Source organism: Thunnus thynnus, chromosome 15 (assembly GCF_963924715.1).
Source record: "Thunnus thynnus chromosome 15, fThuThy2.1, whole genome shotgun sequence".
Classification (NCBI taxonomy): Eukaryota; Metazoa; Chordata; class Actinopteri; order Scombriformes; family Scombridae; genus Thunnus; species Thunnus thynnus.
In genome coordinates, this window is record NC_089531.1 from 4,900,205 (window position 1) to 4,926,626 (window position 26,422).

General features: G+C 39.5%; 1 protein-coding gene across 1 annotated transcript in view; it reads left to right on the forward strand.

The window, feature by feature from the left end:
* Positions 1-25,934, forward strand: part of dbpa (D site albumin promoter binding protein a) — a 34,650-nt gene extending 8,716 nt beyond the window's left edge. The window contains exons 3-5 of the mRNA XM_067611994.1: positions 376-574; positions 20,765-21,018; positions 23,642-25,934. Coding sequence (XP_067468095.1) covers positions 376-574; positions 20,765-21,018; positions 23,642-23,857 — 669 coding nt within the window. The 3' untranslated portion in view covers positions 23,858-25,934. The remainder of the gene's footprint in view (positions 1-375; positions 575-20,764; positions 21,019-23,641) is intronic.
* The last annotated feature ends 488 nt before the right edge of the window (positions 25,935-26,422 follow it).

Sequence of the window (26,422 nt, forward strand, 5' to 3'; positions counted from 1 at the left end):
GGGATTGTCTGCAAACCATCCGATGCCAAACTGTCTTCTTGAATCTCTGCCATTGTTGCTTTGTTATAGATTAAAGATTAATGATTTAAAAGCACTAAGGACTAACATTCATTTAAAAACAATGAACTATTGTCTGCGTTTGGCATGTGGACGTCTCAAAATGTCCGCGAGAGGCACTGTGGTTCAGAACTGTTGATCTGTAGTTTTGATCTGTAGTTTCCAGTTGGTGGAGAGGTGACCATGTCCAACACCTGGATTTAATTTTAGGAGAATTTGATGACTACAAGTAATAAATTAATAGTGATTTAATCCTGTTCTTGTTGTGGTTTAGTTTTGAAATAGTTGGTTTTTTTCTTCATTTTTCTCTCCTCCCAGAGCTCCCAGTCAGCAGTGCCCAACCAGAGCTCCCAGTGTCCCCCTTCCTCTCCTCCGCCTTGCTCCTCCTCTTCTTCCTCCATGTCCTCTTCATCCTCCTCTTCCTCACTGCTGGGACTGGAAACCATCCAGCCACAGCCGCCACCGCAACCCCAACAGCAGCAGCAAGGCATGATGGGAGGACCAGAGTGTCTACATGGTGAGTGGATGTGGATTTTTAAAACATCAACAGTGAGCTGGAGGGAAATTTGGAAGCTCTAATGGCCTTTTTATACGATTTTGACCCTTTCAGATGGACATTTGATAGAATTTTTGACAATTTAGTAAATCATCTATCAGTTATTTCAAAGTTAAACATAGAAAAGAGAAAACTTTTCTAACTGTAGCTCCTGACAAATCAACTGAGAGATTAAATTTAAAAACATTTCCACACCAGCTAATGCAGTCAGACATATATGAAGCTGTACATGCAAAGGCCTGGATGTGATTTGGCACTAATGAGGCCTCAGACTCATGATACATTACATTAACTAACCCGTTTCAACCACTCGACACCTTCAACAATAACCAGAGTAGGATTTTCTCCAATTATATGTATCTCTGTCTGATAAATGGCTGACACTCTGTTCTCCAGCCCTCCTCAGCTTTCTCCAACTGCCTGTTTTCATCCGTTATATATTCATAATTTATTGTTTCCTCTCTCTGCTGCTTTTGATGTGAACCAGAACTGCCAGAACCTCAGATGAGGCTTTCTGTGTCTTTTCTCCCAAGACTTCACAAGTCTGACAACTTCCAAATCTGACTAATAGAAACCATGAAGCTATTCTTTATGATGCTGACGATCGTGTTTTTTATCCTGTGAGCCATCGAATGAATCATCACCGCAAATATGACAATGATTTATTGATGACAGATTCCTACATGTCTTTGTTAATGTTGAACCGTTATATACACATTCAAGGGAAAGATGAGAGAGTGAGAGAAGTAGATGTTTGGAGAGAGCGATGTTTTTTGGGTGATCTGTGTTAAGAGTTGTTGTAACAGTTATTATTATTTTCCTCTTTTCACATGTGCATCTAATTGTTGGTCTTGCAAATGAAGCCTTATTGAATTGAACAAAAGACAAAGGGACGATTATACTGTTGCATCTAAGTCCAAGTGGACCATTGTAACCATAAAAATCTCATTTGGTATCGTGAAATTGTGCAGAAAGAATCAAGTTAACCATTTGCATCCACTTAAATTTCCATTTAAATCATGTGAAAGTCAGAAAAGAAGACTTTCCCAGCCTAAATCAACTACCACATCTGCCATGTTTCAGGCAATTTAAAAAGGTGTGATTGCCATGTCAAGTGTTGCCATGTCTGTTGGTTTTCCAGAGCTACATGCACTAGTCCAGAGGGTGGTAATAATGCACCTGAATCAGTCTTGTAACTGCCAAAAAACGCAAAAAGAAAAATGACTTAAACACTTTGGAACACACAGTTACACACAGTTTACTCAGAGCAATAACAGTTTAGCTAGCTTACAACTATCCATAAACTAACACTCGCATTCATGGATCATTCACTCTCACAGATCAATGCTCTTACTCATATACATCATCTAGAGTTTGAACTGATCAGAGATCAGATAAACGCTACAACAGCTCAACGCTCCTTCTGTACGATCGTATGTCTTGAAAACATCAGAGCTGCTTTTCCCGTTGCGTTAATGAGGCTGAGAGAACATCGGCTAATTTCAGTGTAACTTCAGCTGCCGTTGTCACAGAAGACAAAGCCTTCAAAGGCTTTTTCCACATACCATCACTGATGTTACACTCACGCTTGGAGGAAGTAAAGATTATGTGTTAGCCTTGGAGAGAATGATGCATCTATACGTCACAAATTCAATTCCTGTCTGGAATGCTTCTTGGATGCTTTTACACCTAGCTTGGTGTAACTTTTAAAAGCCGAGAGTTGCAGCTTATGGTCGGCGTCATCTTTACAGCCAGGACCTTCGAAATAGAGAGTGTGAGGTGTTGCCTTTCACGCTCTGGAAACAAGCCCCGCTACCTCGGACCAAAGCGGACGCTAGCTTACTGGGGACACCGAGCGCTGCACATTTGGGCTAACATTAGCTACTTTACCTAAACTGCGCCAACATGGCAGGTATCGTAATCAAGTACCATTAAACTGAGTGAAACACTGCGACTATAGTTCAACTCATTGTGAGTCCCGGAGCCGAGGAGAGCAGCAGACGAACCAACTGTCAATCACAGCTGTCAATCAACGCCTACATGGCAGACATCAAAGCTACTTTAAGTCTTCAAATCTTATTAAAGGAGCAATAATTTCCAAAATGACCACCTGCAGACTTATTAGAGATCCTGAATTTAGAGATTGAGACCATAATGACCTGTTAATAAAAATGATTGTGTTTCTAGAGAGAAGTTGATTCTTTTTGAATGTGAGTCAGTTGGAGCTAGCATCTAGCGGCTAGCGGCTATTGGTGACGTTGCACTTTAAGGTTCTTATGCTGTTGAGTAATGATCATGAGTAATGATAACATTTTTTTTGAGTAACTTGCGTAACATTTTTGGCCACACAACATGAATCTACAAAGATGGACCCACATGTGGGCTCTTCAGACACTGCTGCTCCCGCTTTTCTATTAGACATATTTCCTGACTGTGTCACTTCTGTGGGAGTCAGAAGGCGCAAAGAATCAAGGGACGGTTCAGATCATGTAGTGATGTTCAGCTCTGTACTTCATATTGTTGTTCATGTTGTACTCATACTCACTGAGGTTACATGCCATCAGTATGTATGAAGAGTTTAGACACATCTAAAGGCAGAGAAGAACAAAAACAGAAAAGAAAAACAGAGGGTAAGAAGTAGAAAGAGAGATAAACTGCCCAAGCACGATCTGATTCTGAGAATTCAGCCTGGAACATTGTGTTTGTCTTTTTATTCGGAGTCATAAACAGTAAGAGAAGAGATGTTTCACTGTGTAAAAGATCTGCAGAGTAGCTTGAAGAAAAAATAAAACACACACACACACACACACTCACAGACACACACACACACACACACACACAAAAACTACTGGAAAATGAGACACAGAGAAAAGAGAGATGCATGAAAGAAAGCAGCACAGCCTCAGCCAGGAGAGAGCTGCTACAGAGGAGAGAATACCACTGCATACTGCTGCAAGGCTCTGAGTGTGTGTGTGTGTGTGTGTGTCTCCATATCTGCCCCGAGTGCTTCTGTGAGTGTCTATGAATATACACCATCAGTGTGTGTTTGCATGCATTCACTTGTGCACGTTTTTTTTTTATATGTGCAGTACGCTGAACTTCGAACATGCATATGAGAGTGTCCTCTTTGTTTCGGCATTTGCATGCAACTGTGTAAGCTTTAATGCGAACATGCTTTCATGTGTGCGGTGCACGAGAGTGTGTGTGTGTGTGTGTGTGTGTGTGTGCTCTTTAGTCTGAATTATAAACACGTGACTGGGTTGAGCATGATGCATCCAGCCAGAAATCCCTCAGGTCGTTGTGGAGCTGAAGTGTTACTACAGAGCTGCTGCAGCGAGAGAGAATTAACCAGAGAAATAGATGGAAAATAGGCTGGAAATAATAATCTGATCCACATGCACATGTTTGGTTTGATTTTAATTCATTCTAGGAAAAAAGAAGTACGGCTTAGAGGGGAGAAAACACAGAAATATGGGTGCTTTTAAAAGGTGCTTTGATAAAAATGTTTACCTGCTTTGTTTCTGGAATTGCTGCAAATCATAAAAAATTACACGTGAGAGAACACAAACAAAGGGTTTTTAGTTTAAAATGGAGACTTGTGGATGTAAACAGCATAGATTAAACATATAGTAAAGCAGCTGTGGTCGGGTTAGTCTGTTTACTACTCTGGTCCAGGTTTCCTTGACTCACAAAGCCAAACCCCAAACATTACAAATAAGGTTTATTGTTTTGGTTTAAACCAATTTTCACCTGGAATTTATGTCCCTACACATCCAAGAGTTGTGTTTTCTGCTGCAAGAAAAGTAAAATAAATTAGATTAAATGAAACCTTGGGAGGAACACGGCTCAGATAATGTGCCACATAATAGAAAATATATATTAAAAAAAAGGAATAAAATGCAAATTAGCCTTTGATCATGTCTCTTGAGTTTGTAATTTATTATTACTAATTTTCAAAAACCAAAATAAACACTGATAAATTTCCTGGAGGTTCTTTTGCAAAACAAAATTAAAAATGATAATAAGAGCTGCATTTGGTTATAAAATGAAGCAAGATTTTCCAACTGCATGCCTTATTTCTATGCATATTTTAGGAGGAATTTGACATTTCCAGAACAGCTTCAGTTTTCCCAATTAAGAGACTGATATCTGAGGTGTATGAGCTGTTCATATTAATACCTAAAGACAGGAATTTGTTGGGTTAAACCCTGATTCAAAGTTATTTTAGTCTACACCCACTGACGATGCTCTAGACCAAAGCAAACACTCACTGAGCCACAATCAGTGAGGTTTTTCTGCCCAACTTTGCGATAAAAGATTTCAGGCAGATGTTAAGGAAAGACGTTCACAGCGCTTACCGTAACTGTAACTCGTCTTTCTCAAATTGGCAAAGCAAGTAATTGTTGAACTTTCCTAAAGAAAGGTCCTTTTGTTTCGTTTGGCTCGAAAAGATAGGAGAGGAAACATGATTCAGCTTCACTCGTAGTTCAAATCAGCCATCGTCAGGCTGCAGCTTCGACACTTCCAGGTCAATTCACTTAGTCAGAAAACTTCTTAATCAGAAACAGATTTATAACTCTAACATTAGATTCCCATGAGCCCGTGAATGCCAGAGGACGCGTGAACTCATTGAACTGCGACGTGAAGGCATCTGCAGTGCAAATCTTTCACAGCGTATGACAAAGGCGGTGCTCGATGATGATCAATTATTAAACTGAAGAACACAAAGCAATAGCGTTCATAAAATGTACATGAGACTTGACAGAATTTGATGAGTGAAATAGAAATTTGGCACCTGGAGATAAATCCCAAATCTGCAAAAAAAAACCCAAACAGATCTAATGAGATGGTCCTTTGCCTGAGGCTGATCTGTCCACCAAACTTCATGAGAATCTGTGTGGTTTTTAATTTCTGCTGACTGACTGACACACACACACACACGAAGAGACTGATGGTGAAAGCAGAAGTGGTGAAATAACTGTGGGAAGTACAGAAAATCACAAACAAGCCAATCTAAGAATATGGTTTTGATACTTTTAGACATTTATAAAAACTTGGACAAACAAACCTGAGTTTACACACACACGCAGCTGCTAAATTAGGATCTTGGTATTTTCAGATTCATCCAAAGTTGGATCTTCAGCTCTTTGACTGTGAACATATATTAACCCCATTAAGACAAAATAACAAATCGTCTGTTTTAGCTGAAGTAGTTTACAGGAGTAAGCTAAACCGAATTATGATTGCACTCTATTTAAGTTGTGTTACTGAAAGGTATTTTAGACGTCTAGAGCTGCAATTAATTGATTAGACAAAAGAAAATGATTTTTTTCTGACAATCAATTAATGGTTTATCTCATTTATCAAGCAGAAACACCAAACATTTGGTCGTTCCAGCTTCTCAAATTGGAGAATACAGTGAGGCCAAGTTTCAAAAAAATGGTCTCACTACTATGAAATGTCTACTACGGGGACTAACATCATCACACATGAATACAATTGGGTTTATTGAATCCACAAGAGTCTCACCTTTCCAGTCATACCAAATCTATCCAATTCCAAGACTGTTTAGAAACCCCAGTATGCAGAAATATTCAAATACACCATTTTTAGAATGTTCAAAAATAACACATTTACACTGCATGCAAAAACTACATGGTTTTTGCTCAAAACTGCATGGGATTAGCATAAAGTGGGCATGTCTGTAAAAGGGAGACTTGTGGGTAACCATAGAACCAGTTTTCAGTCAGATATCTTGAGGTGAGAGGTCAAGGGATCCATTTGAAAATGGCCATACCTGTTTTTCCCTCATCAAAATTTAGCCTTGCTCTGGAGCACTATTTAGCCCTCTTCCCGAAAAGCTAGCATGACATGGTTGGTACCAATGCATACCCTAGATCATCTAGTTTCATATGATACCAGAATCTTCACTCTCTAGCTTTAAAACTGAGCCCACTACAGCCTCTGAAAGATGTCGATGCCGGCGTCCTTGTGGAGTTTAAGAGGTTAAATCTAAGCGCCACTCCCAGTACAAGCATTAGCATTGTGACAGCTGTTGATGTTTGGCTAAACCATGTTATCTCAGTTAGCCAAGCTTAAATACGGTAACTAACATCATCAGTGAACACAAGTGGAAATCTTGAGCCTTACGGGACTCGTTTAAGTAAGATCACCCTATTTGGAAACGCTTTCAGTGATTTTCCAGTCAACTATCACAATTTTGGAGAAAGATTTGTATATTGGACGGAAACTGAGTGTTGATTTTCACTAATCCAAGTCATCTTAACATTATTTTGACAAACCAATCTCAACTCATGGTCTCTCTTCTAGCTTTTTTCCACAGCAAGCTCGGTAGCTTAAAGCCAACATGGCTAAGAAGTCCTGAGTGCTACTGATGAAATCATGGCAGCTACTGAGCTTATATGTCAACAAATCAATCTCTGTGACAACACTCGTTATATGATATGGTTGAAAGCTGCAGGAAAGCAATTGGACCTTGAGTTGGGATACTTTCGTCAAAATACTATTTACAAGGCCAAGAATGAACTTTTACATTATATTTCTGGACATATCTGCATCAGTAATGCTAACTTATTAGCAACAACATCACTGAATGTGTCTATTAGTGGAGGTATATACAGTAAGATAAAACAGGAAGGTGAATCGTCCTTCCCACAATGTTTGACCTGCCTCTGGCTGCAGAAATATCAAACACTGTAGGAGTGTTAATCAGTGCAGATATGCCACCTCACTCGGTTGTTCAAAACACTGGGTTTAAATATTATGCAGCCTGCTAAAAGGGCTGTACTCCTGCTAAAATGCTCCTTCACATATGCTTAGTTTTGTAGTTTTTTATTGGTAAAATGTCATCTAATCATGTGCGAATGCTATGTGCCATAATGTTCAAAATTTGATCTTTTGCATTTCTTAGTTTTCACTGCTAAAACGGAAAAAAACCCATCAAATCTGCGTACGTAGAAAAGGGTCAGCAGTCAGATTCTTGAAGCCCATAAAACCGCAGTCACTCTCTTCTGCAGACAGACAATCTAAGCACTGATTAGACTGTCCTTGGTCTTAGGAAAGATGTACACAAATTCTCCGGCTGAGCTGTATTCTCCCACAACCACAGAGCTGCTTCACCTCAAACAAAAACCAAATACCAGCGTCTAGACTGGAAGAATCCCAGATAAACCCTCTAGGAATCATCAGTGCGCTGAGATATATATATATATACGTACGCACGTAAAGAGTTTATTTCCAACATGCAGGCATTAAAAGATGCTAAATCTAGCTGTGCATTGTTTAGGAACTAAGCTGATCTGCTGTCTCTTTAAAGGAGGAGAGTGCAGGATAATGCCACGCTGATGCAGTCAGTGATTTAACATTCATGGCTGTGATTAATCCTGGCGAGGGAAGGGTTAAACAAGACACTGACTCTGCACTCTGTAACACTGCACAGAAAGAGGGAGAGAGAAATGCTGGAGGGGGGAGAGCGAGTCAAGAGTGTTCGCTTTGCATGTTTTGAAATCTCTCGCTTTCTCTCCCTCTCTCGCTCTCTCTCTCTCTCTCTCTGTCTCTCTCTCTCTCCCTGTCTCACACGCTCGGGCCATGTGCAGCCGCCACGTCACGTGCCGCTGCAGAAAGCATCGGAGCGAGAGAGCCAGCATGCAAGAGAGAGAGAGAGAGAGGGAGAGAGGGGAAGGGAGGGGCAGAGCAGGGGGAGGAAGGAGAGAGCGAGGCAGGAGGGAGATAGAGAGAGAGAGAGAGAGAGAGAGGAAACAGTGAAGATTACAGAGCGAATAAACACCGAGGACAAAGCAAAAAAGAAAAGAGATTTGGAGAGAGGAACATTTTTAGGACGGTAGAGTGAACAGTCATTTAGGGAGATGAGAGAGAGAGAATTTTAATTGAATTTTAAACAAATCTTTATTAGCAGTAGATACTAGAACAAGGCGTAATACATATATTTTTTTTTTTACAGTTTTACAGTCATCGAACACAGCAACCCTCCAGAACCTCATCCAGGTCCTCCAGAATAAAAGACAAAATTAAAGCCTACAAATTAAATGACCGAATAAGTCGTTTGACCATGTGACTCCAGAACGACAGTAGTCTGGCGCCTCTATCTGCTCTAATCAGCAGATCATCATTTGTCTGTGCTTTCCAAAACCGTCACAAATCACTGTTAACAAATATTTAAATACATACGTATATACATTACTGAGTCATATTTACTACGGCCACTAGATGGCGTCTGTCTAACGTAACAATATGTTGTTTTTGGGCGACAGACATTACGACTTATTGTGTCGTTTTTCTCGGGAGAGTTTCCTTCCAAAAATGTGTTCTTGATATGATGCTTATTGACTTTACAACATCATTGTACTCAACTCCGAAAAAATTACTCAAAAAATGCCTGCCATGTTTGGTAAAACGGTTAAAGGCAGTGCGTGTTGGTGGCAAACGCCGTATGTCAACGTGTTGAAAAAATGCCGCCGTCCTCGATGTGTATCACCAGCTTTTAGAAAAGAGGAACATTTTTTATCACATTTTCTCCTTCCTCCTACATACTCACCAGATTCTTCCTTAATCTGCATATTTCGGCTACTATACCCATCTGGTGTGTGTGTGTGTGTGCTACCGGTGTCAATCGACGTGTCATATAAGGCAACACTTTGTGACATGACAGATGGCGGATTATGTCCAGACCAACATCACGCAGCCTCCTCATTCATATCAGTGAGACCACTGACCGAAGAGGCTGATGAAGAGCTCTGCTTTAAGAAATATAATCTGTACTACAGGTTTTTGGGCTTCTTATGGTTTAGTATTGTGTATAATATTTGTTGTGAGCAGAGTCTGTGGATCTAAAGAGGCAGTTGACATCTTCTCCTCATCTCAAGCACGAACAAAATACACAAGTTTTCAAGCAGTAGCAGCACTTTAGAAGTTATTTGTAACCTGCAAAATGTAGCTGAAAAAGACATAAATATATACGAGGGGGGTTCTTCACATGTCTGTGTCCAGCTGAGTCTCATAATCTGCACGTCCATTGGCAGAGTGTGAGCAGTAATTTAGAGGAGGGAGGGAAGGAGGGAGGAGGTTATTACTATCACCACACTGTGGTGACATAACTCCCAGTCAGCGTGTTGACAGTAGGAACAGGGCTCCCGGGGTGTGTCACCTGGACTGAATTGTTTCTGGTGTGTGAGTGTTTGTGTGTGTGTGTGAGTGTCCACTTCTTGCACGTTTTTGTTTCAACACTTCCACATAGTTAAATGACCACATAGGTCGATTGTACCTGAACTCCAGTACGACCCATAGGAGCGTAAGACGCCACTTCTGTTAAAAAATGTTTTAAGGTGTCCCAACGCACGATACGTTTAGGCACAAAAACCACTTGGATTAGGGGAAGATTATGGTCGTCATCGATCATCAATCATGGTTGGAAACATGACGCTTGTGGTTGGAAACGGGAAGCGAACAGCGGTCTCCTGCAGCTAAGTCCACTTTTTGCGGTCTAACTGTCGATCCACCCAACCCGCCTCCTCCTGACTGTCACCTTGACGTCATCTCAACCACGTCACTTCCTCTCGTCGTCGTCATTACGGCCGCTAGATGGCTTTAACGTAACTAAAGGTCGTTTTTGGCGGTTGAATTTTAGACCCATACTGTAGTTTTTTCTTGTGAGGCTGGTTTGTTTGTGTGTGCAGAGACGAGTCCGAGCCTGCCTGGGCCGTCACGTGAACGTGTGTGTGTGTGTGTGTTCAGTGTCTGAGAGTGTAACACAAAGTGAAATTAAACTGAGAAGTAAACCAGATGTTAAAGAAGCTGTAAACTGAGATGAAAATAAAGTCTGAAGCTGATTTAAAATGACCACGTGCATCGCTAGAATTAAAACAGCTTGCGGCAAAGAGTTTAGGCTATTTTTAGATTAGATTGAATCAGATTTTTTTACTTCTTTTTACAAAAACGTATACATGTAATTTAAATTTTAAAATAATTTGTGCTTTTACTTCTTTATATTACAGTCAGCCATCTGTTATACCTATTAAAAAATACGTCATTATACACAAACCAGATTAAAACACTTAATAAAAAAAATAAAATATCCAAATCCAAACAAAATTTAAAAAAAATATGAGAAAACAGCACAAAACAAATGTGAACAAAAAGTGTAGAACAACAATTTTAATGATCAATTAATGGTGAAAGTTTATCATCTGATGAATTGAGCCTCTAAAATATGAGAATTTGCTGTTTTTCCTTTTTTTTTATATTCTTGTAAGTAAATATATTTTGTTTGTCGGACAAAATGACAATTTATAGACTTCCATATTTTCTTTACACAACCAATTAATCAAAAAAATAATTGACAGATGAATAATGGTTAACTCTATTGACTCTTTACATTATATATATATAGTGTCCAGATGTTTTTCCAGCTTATTCTTTGTGAATTAAATGACAGGAAGAGTTCACAGTTGGTCGTAGCTGCTGTTATGTAGGAAGGATCTGATGTGTGTTTAAGATAGAGAGGAAGAAGCCAAACATGGCAGCGGTGAGGAGCACGAGGAGCCGCCTCAGTGTTTACGTTACAGGGAGGGGAGACCTCTTTATGTAACACACTTCCTATATCACATTCCATGTCTGTATTGTATTTCCAGCCAATGTTTTTTTTTTTTTTTTTTCTGTTTGGCACAAACAGCTGCTGGCAAAGCTCACAGTTCATCTCCATGTCGTCCACTCAGCGCTGACGACAGAAACACCGAGCAGGAAATGAAACGCTGCTCTGAGATTTTATCTGATTACTACTACTGATAGTAGGAATAATACTGAGACTACTACTGCTGCTACTACTAATACTGCTGTTAGTACTGCCTCTGCAATACTACTACTGATAGTAGGAATAATACTGAGACTACTACTGCTGCTACTACTAATACTACTGTTAGTACTGCCTCTGCAATACTACTACTGATAGTAGGAATAATACTGAGACTACTACTACTGCTACTACTAATACTGCTGTTAGTACTGCCTCTGCAATACTACTACTGATAGTAGGAATAATACTGAGACTACTACTGCTGCTACTACTAATACTACTGTTAGTACTGCCTCTGCAATACTGCTACTGATAGTAGGAATAATACTGAGACTACTACTGCTGCTACTACTAATACTGCTGTTAGTACTGCCTCTGCAATACTACTACTGATAGTAGGAATAATACTGAGACTACAACTGCTGCTACTACTAATACTGCTGTTAGTACTGCCTCTGCAATACTACTACTGATAGTACAGCTCATACTGCTGCTGTCGCTTTTAGTACAACTGCTTAAACTACTACTTTTGATGGTAGTAGTACTGTTGAGACCATTACTTCTAGTACCGCCAGTAACGCCTTTAGTACTTCTACTCCTACTGTCCTATACTGCTAATAGGGCTACTGCTAGCACCACTGCTACTGCTATTTTTAGCACAGCTGCTAAAACTACTGTTATTGCTACTACTACACATACTACTACTGCTGATGTTAGTACTACTGTTGAGACCACTACCTCTAATACTGTTAGTAGTACTGCTACTCCTACTGCTGTTAGTACTACCAAAGAGAGGCCTATACTGCTTGTAGGGCTACCGCTAGTACCACTGCTACTGCTACTTTTAGTACTGCTGCTAAAACTAGTATTATTGCTATTACTACTGTTACTAGTACTGCTGAGGCCACTACTTGTAGGACTAGTAGTAGTAATGTTTTTAGTACTTCTACCACCGCTGTTATTATTACTGTTAAGACTACAAATACCACGAGTACTTCGGGTACTGCTGTTAGTACTACAACTTAAAGTATTACTATTACTGCTAGTACCATTAGTGCTGCTACTGTTGCTGCTGTTAGTACTGACAGTTATAGTAGTAGCAGCAGTAACTAACAATAATAACAGTACTAATAGTGGCAGTGGTAGTACTTTTATGACTGTAAATGCTACTGCTACTGCTACTATAACTGTCAGTATGCCTTCTAGCACCACTGGGTTACTGCGTCTACTAGAATACTACAAACTGCTACCACTACTACACTACTTTTACAATTACTGCTCCTGGTGCTACTACTACTTTAAGCTGTACAGTTACTGCTTCTACTGCTAGCACTAATACTACTGTAATTACTTCAATTAGTCAGTGGTTACTACTAGGGCTGCAATTAACAGTAATTTTCATTATTAATTAATCTACATATTATTTTCTCAGCTAATTAATAATTCATTTGATCTGTAAAATGTCAGTAAATTGTGAAAAAGTTCCCAGAATTCATGGGGACTTTTCAAAATGTCTTGTTTTTTGTCCGACCAACAGTCCCAAAGTCAGTTTATTATAATATAATAATATGAAAACTGGAAAAAAAAACACATTTGGGAAACTGGAACAAGTGAATTTATGCCAATTTTGCTTTAAAATGAGCTTAAATGATTATTCAGTTATGAAAAATTATTGCAGATTAAACGACTAATTGTTGCAGCTCTAGTTAACTACCACTGATAGCACCGCTAGCTACTGCTAGCTACTGCTAGCTACTTCTATCACTGTGACTGTCATTACCACAAGTACTACCTCTATAACTACCATAAGTAATAGTACCACCATTATTATTACTGTTCAGGCCGTGTTTCGCAGATAAAACTCGTTCTGTGAGTCAGTGGTGATTTTCCATGAATAAACCAACGGTCATGTAATTGTACCTATTATGTGATATTTGATGACTAAATATTATAGTGCGTTAATTTGTGCATAGAGGAGTTCCTCCATTTTTGTTCATGGTCCACTTCAAATTTTATTGTATTCTATTCTGTTCACTTCTTCTCACAAGGAGCAGGTGGTAACATGTACAGTATCACCATTATGGAATTTGACTACACAGTATAAGCAGAGATAATAAGAGCTCTAAAATAAAAAAAGTAGTTGTAAAAATGACAGTAAACACAACTGAAAAGCACTTTGTTAAAAATGTAAATATGACATTAAAAGTACAATTTCTTTGCAGTAAAGCATGAAACCACATGATTCAGTCAACACTTATACACTTTGTGCTGCAGTTAAAAATATAATGAAGTACTTTTCTTAATTCAAAACTCAGTGAAGATGAAAATAACTGACTTTAAAACCATTGAAAACGTACGAGCACACAAAAATCCATTCAATTACAGTAATCTGAATAAATGTTAGTTGTCACCTCCATCCTTGTATAATTACTATAATTACCATTGTCCCAGTAATTGCATTGTTTCCCTTTATTACATTAGAACAGAAAAAGGCTTAAACAGGTTTAAAGGGAAAAGCTCTGTTCTGCTTCAGGAGCTGGAATAAAGCTGGAAAGAGGATGATGATGCTCAGATATTGAAGTCTAGTGTATTAGAAGAGGCTTTTGTGCTGTAATTAACCCTCGTTTTTTATCTGCTTTATCTACCTCTACTCGGTTTCCTACATTTCCCAAAATGCCCTTCCATGACCCCCCCCCCCCCCACCCAAGAGAAAGACTGTGAATTTGTTGCATTCAGCTGTTGGGTTTTTATGTGTAGGTGGATCAAGTGAAAGTATAGTTGGATCAAGCAAGCGATTAGTCAAGAGAAAGAGTTGCTCACCTGACTCTCAAACCTCAACCTGTCTATTTTCTGCTGCTGTGGGCGTCGAAACTGGTCTCTCTGCCCACTGCAGCTTATTTCTCCCTGTATGAATAGTGAACACGGGCGCAAAATGGCGACTCGAGAGAGAGAGAGAGAGGGAGAAAAGCTAATGGTGGACCAAAACCAGACATTTCCTTTTGAATTTTTAGACCACTTGTACATTTTTCCTGCCATCAAACTGCAGTAAATTGCTGGACTTTGAAGAGGCCTTTTAAAAGTTTGAGTGGGAAAAAAAAAAAGGTTAAAGTCATAATATAGCAGTCCAGAATTCATCTGTATGCGTCTGTTGGCTCCATCTGACACATCCCGAGGCGATTCCTGTGACAGAGATTTTAGATTAAACAGTGGCCCTTTTTAAAATGAAGGCTTTCAGCCAGGATTTCTTGACTTGACAAGAATATGAATAAGAAGTGACGGCCCGACAGTAACTCTAAACCTAAGAGTCCTTGAATTTCACCAAACAACCCCATCAAGAAGTCCTTGAGCTGTACGTCCAAATTAATGTAAGAACTTCAGTGTCGCCGTTCTGGTGGAAATTCAGTGTGATGTTTCTGGCATGAAAATGGTCAAATTTAAATACGATACCAGCGAAATGATTGCACATTAACCCAAAAAACATCATATACATTTCATTGAAATTCACAGATTGATGGACAGAGAGTCGGAGAGACTGACAGGCGGAAAGATAAAAACACATAATCTCGGCTAAATTAATGAAAGCAGAGCGAGAATCCGAGAGTTAGCGGCTGCTTCCTCCAAATGGCTCCTGCTCTCTGACAGGAAATGAAGCCGCGCTTGGCGGCTGTTTACCCCGGCAGCAGCAGGAGCCGTGTTCTTGGATCAGTTTCAACTTTTTGCCCAAAATGGTTGTTATTAGGACGGCGCTTTGAGCAGACTTATCCAGGATCAGCCTCCTCCAGCTGCCAGAGTCAGATCAAGCCAGCAGCAGTTCATCTGATGGAGTCGCTGCTTCTCGGACCAAACAGATGGACCAGAGGATGTATAGACGGATAAAAAAGAGGATATATGGTACAGTTTGCACTGTTTGCACTCCAAAGAGACTCATGATGATTGTATGAAAGTGTGTATAGATGTGTTTACAGTTGGATGAAGGGCTACAGCTGCAGATTTTTCATAACACCTTCAACTATTAGTTTTCAATTATTCTTTGATTCATCCATAAAATGTTGTGAAGAACCAAGGCGCCAAAGTGATTCTCCAACCATCAGTCACAAATCCAAAAATATGCCACTCATATTGATTTACAATAATATGAAAAAGCAGCAAGTATTCATTTTGATTAGAAAATTACTTAAACAAAAGGCTTTTTTCCCCTAGAAGATGTTGTCATGTAGGAAGCAGGAAAAACCACAAGTGTAAATAATGAACTTAATGATGGCTGAGTTCCATTTAGCTGCTTTGGTTTCATGTTCCCGGTATTGTACGTTCCAGCTCACTGTCATGACTTACTGGGACTCATTAATAGAACAAAGCCGTCGTTAATGTTATTAATAACATCTGCTCTTTTTCTATGACGAGTCAGAGTGTCGGCCGAATGGGTTTAACATGTTAAATCACAATGTAAATGACTGAATGAATCTTTATTTTTTTATTTAAAAATGGTTCATCCCACATGGGATTATATGACACACAATAATACAAAGTATAAATAACAACTTCCGGCGATGGACATTCATGCTCTGAATAAAAACAAGAAAAAACATGTTTTTCACAGAAGAAAAAAGCTAAATATAAAAGCCGTACATGTAAAACATTTATTCTTAATGAGCAGACTTTATCCAAATACTCACACTGAGCATTCATGTGTGCAAGTGTTTTCATAATTTCAACATCTTCCATAAGAAGGTAATTGTTTTTTAGTTCTGTAATTATAATAGAAAGAGCAATACAAAAACAAAATGCATTTAATTTTCTACTTCATTTAGCTCGTATAACTGACACAGTCTGTTATTGTTCATACCAGCTAGTGCAGGGTGAAAACTGAGGAGTGAAACTGAGGTTTATTATTCTTCGGGAACAATAAATGAACAATAAATGAACAATAAATGAACAATAAATGAACAAACATCGATCAAAGTCATCAGTCAAATCTAAAATATGAGAAAGTCTTGCTCTTGAGTTCAAGGATTATGTCTTTATGTTGCTAAAAACTGGCAGTTTTGGTGAAGAACTTGATAATAATTTCAACAAATTTACACATGGCTCCTTATATATTTGTAGTAGAAATTAAACTGATTTACATTTGGAAAGCTCTGCACTAAATGAATGAACAAAATCTTTATAACATACCTTTTAGCATAAGCTTCATTTGTCTGTTAGATGCTTTTGTGCCTCCTTCTCTTCTTCTACACCTCAAAATCATGTCTGAATCAGGTGTCATATGTGAAATTAATAAGCAATTTTTGTTTTTGTGCCCCTCAATCTATTTTTAAGAAACAATATTCAAGCTTTTATCCCTTATCGATGCAGGGATAAAGCAGATTATCTGTAGTTTGCAGAGTTTATTTGTTTAGGCGGCGACATTTGACCACCGGTGGCATCGGATAACAAGACTGGAAATTGAAGCCTCTTTCAAGAGAAGAAGAATTTTAATTAGGTTTCGACTCCTCTGCCAAAATGTCAAACTCTGCAGGATGACATGTCGCTCAGACTCCGTCCAATAAACAAGCAGTTTGTGAGTCCATGTGACCTCTGTTTACAAGTCCGGGCTGATTGCAACTGGGCACTAGAAGCCCAAAATAACCAAATACACAAAAAAAAACCCTTTCCACTCTGCCTCGGACCAGAGAAAACAACTGTAATGTATGGTGACTGGAGAGGAGAGAGCAGGATGATGCATTCATGTCGTCTGAATCTAAGCTCTCGATGGGGAAAAAACAGCCTTTTTCTAATTTGTTACTTAAAGAAATGATGTAAAAACGTTCGTGAATGTCGGTTTTCTTTGCTCCTGGAGGGTTACATCAAAATAATTGAGGAGCAACGTGGAGTCGAGCTTTGTTTCCACTTCTTATTCACAGAATTTAGCAAACTTTGAACTCAGAAAAACCACCACTCACCATGTTTATATACCCATAATTCCCCCCACTTTTGCACTTGAATCACTACGCTCAGCGTGTCGTCAAGTGATTTCAGCTGGTTTTAGGGGGAACATGGGAGTATTTTTTTACTCCCCCCCCCCCAGCCTGCAGTTGAGTGTCAGTCTGATTTCCCAGAGCCTGCTAAAGATTTGGTTGTGGTATTGTGGTTGACGTCCATAATAAAATGACTGACAGCTCACAGCGGCGGTGAAATATCAAATCAGTGTCAACCGTGCCGCTCTGACTGACGTTTCCAGGTTTACAAAACGCTCCGGTTGCATAAAATCCCAGACGATCGAGCACATTTTGTCTTTCACAAGTGTGTCTCTGTGATTCGACAGAACCGGCTGCGGGATTTTCTTGACACAGTAAAACAAAAAAATGAGATATAAATGAGATATACTTATGTCAAAAAGGCATTTCCTCCACTCTCTTCTCTCTTCTCCCAAGTAAGAATAACTCACAACTTAAAAATAACGTACCATAAACAATCCCCCTGTCCTGTTTAATTTGCTCAAGTATCTGAGATCTTTCCACTACTGTTTTGGACGATATTGGTAACCAGCACTGTAGTTATTTATAGTCTGTGGCAGAGGGCCTAGAGCTCCAAAAAAAAAAAAAGAGTCTCACAAATGGTGCCACAATAGAGGTCTGACTGGTGCTGGATGATTGCTCAACAAACATTTCTATTCCAAAGGAGACACATTTGGAAATATCTTTTTTCTTTTTCTAAATAAAAAAAAAAAAAAAATTGTGAAAGAAATGTTTGATAGTCAGCAGCGTTCAGGGATTTGACTGGAAATAGACTCACTATTCTCGGTTCTATTCTGTTACGTCCAGTAAAGCAGCGCTAATGCAGAGTAGCCTCAGGCTAATAGCATCAAGGAGGAGTTTTTTTACATTCGCTGCCACATGATTTACTATCAGGATCCTATAATATAAAAGGACTTTTGAACTGATTTAGCCTCTCTTACATCAGTAAAGTCTGTTTTGTTCTATTAATTCCTGGTATTTAAATGTTGTTTTCTTTTTTCCGACACTGTTATCAAGCTTTGGCAACACATGTGAAATGTCACGCCAGTAACATTTACTGGAATCCAACTGAAAAAAAACTGCAACACTAGATCGATAACTGTTGTTTTGCAACAGAGCATTTTTTAAAAATGTAATTACACACAATAGATCTGTTTTCTTTAAATGTCCTCTTTGCAGTCCAGGTTTGATCCTTCTGTTCATATATTCAGCAGTAAAAGCTGATTTTTTTTCACATCAAGCACAGCAAAGGGTTAAACAAAAACCTGATCTTTCCTGCTTGTTAGAAATCCAGCATGAGGTGAACCCGCTGCCCTGCTGAGTGTTTCTGGCTTCATACCGCCACTTGGTGGCTAATCAGCATCACAACAGCAGCAGCAGCGCCGCCGGTCTCCACAGATCCTGCCTGTAGAGATCTGACAGCTAATCTGAGCTGTCAGATCACACAAAGAAAAAGAGCCAAAAACCAAAACACACGCAAAAAGGAAAAGAAAAGAGGAGAAAGTTTGCTGTTTACTTGTGAGGAAATTTTGGATTAAAGGGGAACATATTGTCCAGTATCCATAGGATAATCCTCTTTATGGTCAGCTCATCTCAGTGGGCCTCAATCTTGGCTCCCTGCTCTCTGGATGAAGAGAGAGAGAGAGAGAGAGAGAGAGAGCAGAACATGTGACTCTGTAGCCGGCGGCCTCTAGATGAGCTGAACACCACCGTTAATGCTACACAGTTTGACCTATGTGAGCTTTTAAACACCAAAACTAATGAAGCTTCCTGTATTTTTAATTTTTGTGCAATTATAGAATAGATTTAAATCACATCATACTACTACTAGTAACAGTAATCTCTATTTTCACCTTTCAAACTATCAGTTACATGTAAAAATACAAAAATATACACAATTACAACCAATAATAAGAATAACAAAACCACAAGTTTCTTTTTAATGCTCTTTAAAGATGGAGAAATGCAGGAGAGATTATTTCTATAAAGATAATTAAAAATAATATTGTCATCCTCTTATTCTAAACTTAAAACAATCCCACTAAAAGATTTAAACCGGTGCATTTTCATTGGCTGGAACCGATAAATATTTGATGTCCGCTGCAATGAACGCTGGGTCTAAAGGGCGTCACAGGAAGGCAAAATGTGAGAGAAACCAAAAAAAATGTAATCAAAGGTTTTACAGTTTCATGGACTGTTCATAACATCCAGTTTACTGCTTAGTGGATGCTGTGATTCACACACACTGGCTCACAGCATCAGATAGTGAAATATAACATATGTAAGTATATATATATATATATATAAATATATATATCTGTGTTCTGTGTGTGTTTGTCTTGTCATCATCATCTTCGGCGTGTGACATGTGACCGTCCTCCGTGAGGGCAGATGGACTCTAATCTGCAGATGATGATGATGATGATTGGACAGCTAAATGAGTAATTAAGCCAGTCCTGCTCACTCTGAGTTTATTGCATCTGATTATAATTTACTGGAAATGCGTAAACAATTAATCAGCTTTTAATGAGTCTCTCGTCCGTCTGTGCAACAGTATTGATACGACTCTCATAATATTGACAGTGTAGTCCGTGTAAAATAATCAGCAGATCTCAGGTTCAAACTTCTGTGTCAGATCCACCTTCATCATCTGACTTTAGTTTCTCTAAACAAGACTCAGAGCTCCGTAGCTCTGTAGCTGAGCCTGACCTCTGACCTCCCGCTGACCTTTGCTGCAGCAGCTTTGCAGTTACAAATCTCAGCATCTGCATCTGGCGCCGTCACGAAGGAGGCAGTTAGGATAAATATAACTTAAAACCCCATGTGTGCACATCCCAGTAGTGATATCTAAAAATAAAAAGTCTCAATCAGTTTCTGAAGAGACTTTTTGAAATTTTGGAGTTTGGAGCTGCAAACTTTGCCATTTAATAAGTCAGAGAATAAAAAAACTAAGCAATGGATAAGAAGGAACACCTATAACTAACTCAACTAATTGACAGTAAATTAATCAGAAACTCTTTTGATAGTTGAATAATTGTAATTTTTCAAAGCAAAAATATCAAATATTCAGTCGTTGCAGCTTCTCAAATGTGAGAATTTGAAGTTTTTCTGTCATACATGATAATAAACTCCATCTCTTTCAATTTTGGACTGTTGATCAGACAAAACAAGACATTTTAAGACATTTTAAGTAATCGATTAGTCAAGAAAATAACTGGCAGATTAATTGACAATGAAAATATTTGTTATGTTTTTTGTTATAACAGAATGAATCATCCTTTCTCTCTCTCTCTCTCTCTCTCTTTCTCTCTCTCTCTTTCTCTCTCCCAGGCGGCCAGGTGGTGCCTCAGGACCCGTCACCCTCTTCTACCTGCCCTCCTGGGCCCCCTGGACCTCCAGCAGTCGCCAACGGTAACAGCGACATCCAGGTGAACTTTGACCCCGACCCAGCGGACCTGGCGCTGTCCAGCGTGCCGGGCCAGGAGGCGTTCGATCCACGGCGGCACCGCTTCAGCGACGAGGAGCTGAAACCCCAACCGATGATCAAGAAGGCCCGAAAGATGCTGGTCCCCAACGAGCAGAAGGTACTACATCTCCCACAGTTCTTTGCTTTTTTCCTAAAGACGAGTCTCTGACATGCTTCACCGCAAATCAATAAAGGCAATGATGTTATTTTTGGAGAAATATGAAGGGAAACAAGCTCACTGACAGCCACACATGTAAAAAATCAATATTACAAACACATTGACAGGCTGAAAATGATGCAAAAATCAATTTTTACATTGTGTGAAACAACCTAAAGATACATGATTCTGATGGCCAATGAGAAGAATTTAGTTTTCTATAAAAGATTATGTTTCCTGTCCAGTTAGGTAGAGCTTTATTTTACTGTTTTTTACTGTAAGTAGTCAGGATTCATGATTATTTGTCCTATAAAGCTCAATATTTTAGCTATAGTAAGGTCAAAGCCACCACATCATCTCTACAAAAAATAAAAAAAATAAAAGTTAAAATGAGAAGTTTCTAAAGATAAACACTCTCTCACAGATCAGAAGAGGTCAGATTTTCCGTCAGTGTCCGGCTCAAGCAGAAACCGCAGCGTTACAAACCTTAAACTTCATCATAACAAACGCTGCGGCTCTCTGACAGCTGCTGTATTGATGTGGGAAAAAAAAAAAAAAACTGAAGTCGTGTGACGGGCCACTGGTATTGATGCCGCCTCATAAAAGTCCCTAAAATATTTTGTACTCAGCTCATTGCACACAACAGGAAAAAAGCTCTGATCGATGGCTCAGCGCAGAGCAGCTGCAGCTCTTCAGGCCGGTTTGTAATTTATAGAGAGATGAAGGCGCCTCACCTCGCCGTCCTCAGTCATCGGCTGGGTTTGTTTTTTTTTTACAAATTATTTGTACGTAGGTTTGGAAATAAACGATCTCTGACTAAAGTTAAAGATGAGGCTCAGATTGCTCATAAATAGGTTTTAATATTCTCTGCACTGTAGAGCTCATGTAGGAAAATCTGTCTGTGATTAAAAGATGATGAAAGATATTCCAGGATCACAACATTAAGGAGATTTTTTTTTTATTTTTTTTTACATAAATTAGTTTTAAAAAGTATTCTCAAAGCGCTGATAACCCCTAGAACTATTTTAAAACTGCTGCAATAAAATTAATTTAATTGTCGAATGATGTCAGCTTTGGCGGATATAAACAGATCCAGTAAAAGACTCTCTGGGGAAACGTTGTGAAGCATTTGAGCCTGCAGTGATTCCACCGGCGTAAATCATTCACACGGAAATCTCTACGAGGCGTTACTTTCAATATGAAGTCCTGTCTCGCTCTCCTTAAATCCAAGAGTTTAACAGCAATCCTCTTCTCATGAGACTCTCATTGGCCATCAAAATGTCTTTCATGCCCCAAAAAACAATGTTGCTGCAGATTTTTTTTGCGAGGCTGCAGGGCATCTGTCTGCAGTGACGTGTCTTCATTCATTCATTCAGACGAGCAGCAGAGCAGCTGCTTGGCTTCATATTTGTTTGTAATATTTGAATTTTATTGTAGTCCATCCAATAATTGAATATTATTAAGTTTAAACTGATGTGAAGGTCTTTTCTGTACATGTATTGGTGTTTATGTAGCTTTCAGTTGTCTGTTAACATCGGTGACGATACATGAGGAAGAGTTCTTGTACTGTCTTTTTCTGTATTATTGTACTTTTATATCGTGGCCACTTAACCACCAACAGAGAAGCTGTTTTCAGATCATCATGGATGATAAAGTGTTTGTAGTCAGTATGATAACTGGTAGCGTAAAGAAGTAGTATTGTTTAAAGGAACAAACCACATATTCCATCTTTTGAGTTGTTGACCTGTGTTTTTAGTGGAAAAGGTGTCAAATAGAAACTTCTCAAACCACTTCTGCAACAAAATCTACTCACCGTCCAAACACCATTTCCCCCCTAAAACCTGCCAAAATACGGCTAAAACACAACTTCACCGTACGCTGTTTACCTTTGTTACACAAAACATGTGAGCAACTGTAATGCTAACTGTGCTAATATTAGCATTAATAGATAAAACATCATCTTCCTGTTAGTTTCTTGGCAAAAAGAACAACAGATGAATCAACAAAGTGGTAGAAAATCGCTACAAAGCCACAATCGCTAGCTATATCATCTAAATAAAATCAAATATTAACAATAATACAGTTAATTCAGCTAATTAAAACTAGCTATACTCTGTTTGTATGTTGTTTTTACCCATTAACACACCATTACAAATATGTACTATAATAAAAATAGCCAACTACCAACAGACTAGAATGAGAGTTACCATCTTTACTCACTGATTTATAACTAAAACTGTTTACCAGAACCATATTTTAAAGTTTCCTGATTTTACAATTTTAAGAGATATTATATAAGTATTTTCCATGGCCACGGTATAAAACTAACTACAGTAATTTAGTAAACTATCACGGTTTTTAGGGTTTTTAGGGTTTTTAGTGTTGCAACTATGCTATTGCTCAGCTGTTGCCACCTTTCCTCCTTCCCTTCTTCTCTTCCTTCTTTTCCTCTTCCTCTCATCACATAACTGACCCTTCTCATACCGCTCTCTCCTCTTTTTTGTTTTGTTTTTTCCCCTCCTCTCCTTCCCCCCAAACCTTCTTCCTCACACACCCCAACATACCACACCGCCGCCGATGACAGGACGAGAAGTACTGGAGCCGGCGCGTCAAGAACAACGAGGCGGCGAAGCGCTCGCGGGACGCCCGGCGGCTGAAGGAGAACCAGATCTCGGTGCGCGCCGCCTTCCTGGAGCGGGAGAACGCCGCCCTTCGCCTGGAGGTCGCCGACATGAGGAAAGAGCTCGGCCGCTGCAGGAACATCATCAACAAGTACGAGAGCCGGCACGGAGACTTGTGAGGAGGAGGAAGAAGAAGAAGAAGAAGAAGAAGACGACGAAGGGGAGGGTGGGGGGAGGAGATGAGAAAGGAAGAGGAGATGAGAAAAGGGTACAAGGCAACCCAACAACAGCAGCACTTTAGTTGAAGTGGCGCGAGAGAAAAGGCCAGCGTAGATCTGCAGTAAGCGCCACGCGACACCGGGCGTAAACTCGACAAAACGTATTTTAGTGCGTGCGCAGTGCTTCAGGATGTCACAGCAGAAAAGCACAGCGACGCCATTTTTTTTTTTAAAACCCCCTTCCCCTCCCCCCCTTAATCCGACTCTCTTTGTACATGCTGCTTTGCTGAAATCCACACAACGTACTGTATCACCTTGTGTCACCTCGGCAGCTTTTTTACGTCACCCTCGGTGCTGTGTGCTTACGCCCGGTGTCGCGCGGCGTTTTTTGCAAATAGTGCGCTCCGGCCGCTGCTCCGGCCAGTTCAAACAGGGTGTTGAATTCACATTATGCCAGTGAAATCTCACTTTTTAAGCTCAAGGCACGAACACAAGCCAGGAGAGGTCAGATGTGTAATTTTTTTCTATATAAATAGGACAAAAAAAAGCATGTATATTTTTGAACTGGGCAGGAAGGCAAGACTAGTCCAGCAAAGAAGAAGAGGAGGAGGAGGAGGAGGAGGATGAGGAGGAGGTGCAGGGTTTTCGTCCATAACGCAAAGAGATTTTGACATAGGATTATTGTATATTTTTCTATTAGCAGAGGTAGACAGGAGGAGGATTTTGGAGATAATCTTTTGTATATTTTATATATGGGCTGCGGGCGGGCGGGGGGGAGGAGGCTGTTAGCTGGACAGTCACGGGGCCACACGATTTCCTCCCAGCTGTTTATTGCTAAAACAACAAATAATCTATTTTCGATTTCACGGAGCTGGTTAGTCAAGAGACGGAGGCGTAACAGAGAATGTATCACGGTTGAATCAGGTATTTCACACGGTGCGAGACGAGACGAGGTATTTTAGTAACGATTGTTTTCGGCGTGAGGGCGGCGGGGGGCGGGGGGGGCGTTGGGAGGAAGACGGTGAAACAAAAATTGTATAGTTTTAAGAATTTTTTTTGTGTTTGTTTGTTTTTCTTTGTGGGGCTCGTTGAAGCACTTGATTTTTTTTTTTTTTTTTTTGTTATCTTCTATTTGATTCCGTGTCTGGTTATGAAATATAAATGGCAGGGCTTTTACCTTTTTTTGTGAAGGGGGGGGGGGGGGGGGGCGGCGAAGGAGAAAAAGAGAGAGAAAAACAGGAAGTAATTAACCGTCAGAACAGCTGGATGTGAGCAGATGTTTGAGTATAAATAAGGTGGAGAATTTCGCTGGCAGGTTTGCATTTGTTTTGGGTGAACACGTCTCGCTCAGACACGTACTCTCCAGATACAAACTGTTAATCATCACACTACATGACCGCGGTCTTTCTCTCTCTATTTACTCCTCAGTTTGTCCAGGGAAGTGCAAAAAAAATGAAATACTAACTGGTTTTAGGGTTGATTTGTCCAGATCGAACAGTGACTGAAACCTTCAGCATGCAGACACACACACACACACACAAACAAACTACGACACGCACAGTCCTCACCCAGGTTTTAACCCTTATTGTTGTTGTTAATGTTGTTATGGACTTCTATGGTGCTGATCTGATCCTTCACCTGATGCACACAAACACACACAAACACACACACATTGACAAAAAAAATCATACCTGCACACATACAAAACACTTCCACCATCTCAAACACAGTACTGAACTGCCTATACCCTTTCTTTGTCTTTTATTCCTTCTTTTTAGTTTATTTTTTTCTTTCTTTTGTTGCATATTGTATCGATAAATCATATATAGATTTACACACAAACACTTGTCTATACCTCTCCTTCAAACTTTACCCAATGAGAAACGAGAAATGCACCCTACTGCTACTGTACCATACAACATGTACTATTGAATATTAAACTATTCTATCACTAGATATATATGTGTATATGATATATGCTTGAATCATGTGATTATAGTTGTAATATACATAATTGAATATATTACAGAAAAACCCATTGGAATCATTTGTCAGTTTTTTCTCAGGTGTTTTTGTCTGAGGTATTAAATACACATATTAAAAAAAAAACATGCAAAAAAAAAAAAAAAAGTCCATGATTCGATCACAGAAGTTGTGGTTTGATTTGTTTTGGTTTTTTTGGGGGGGAGGGGGTTTGTATTTTTTTTTATTTGTGATTCAGTTTTAGCCTGGTTAATTAACTCACTTTGAAACAGGAAGCTTTCTCCTCTGATCAGCTGACTCTTCACTAAGCCCCGCCCCCCTTAGTTACTGTTGCTATGCCTGTCAAACTTTCTGTAGAAAGGCTGTGTCCGAAATCTCTCGTCGGCTCGTTCGCTGCTCCCAATAAACCAGACAATCAGTATTTTACTCAACAGGGAGCCGAAGTGAAACCTGAACCTGAACACAAGTAAGAAAACTTGTAACTATGCTAATATGCTAATATGCTAATAACTAAAAATCTTGGAACCTTTCTCAATAGTATGT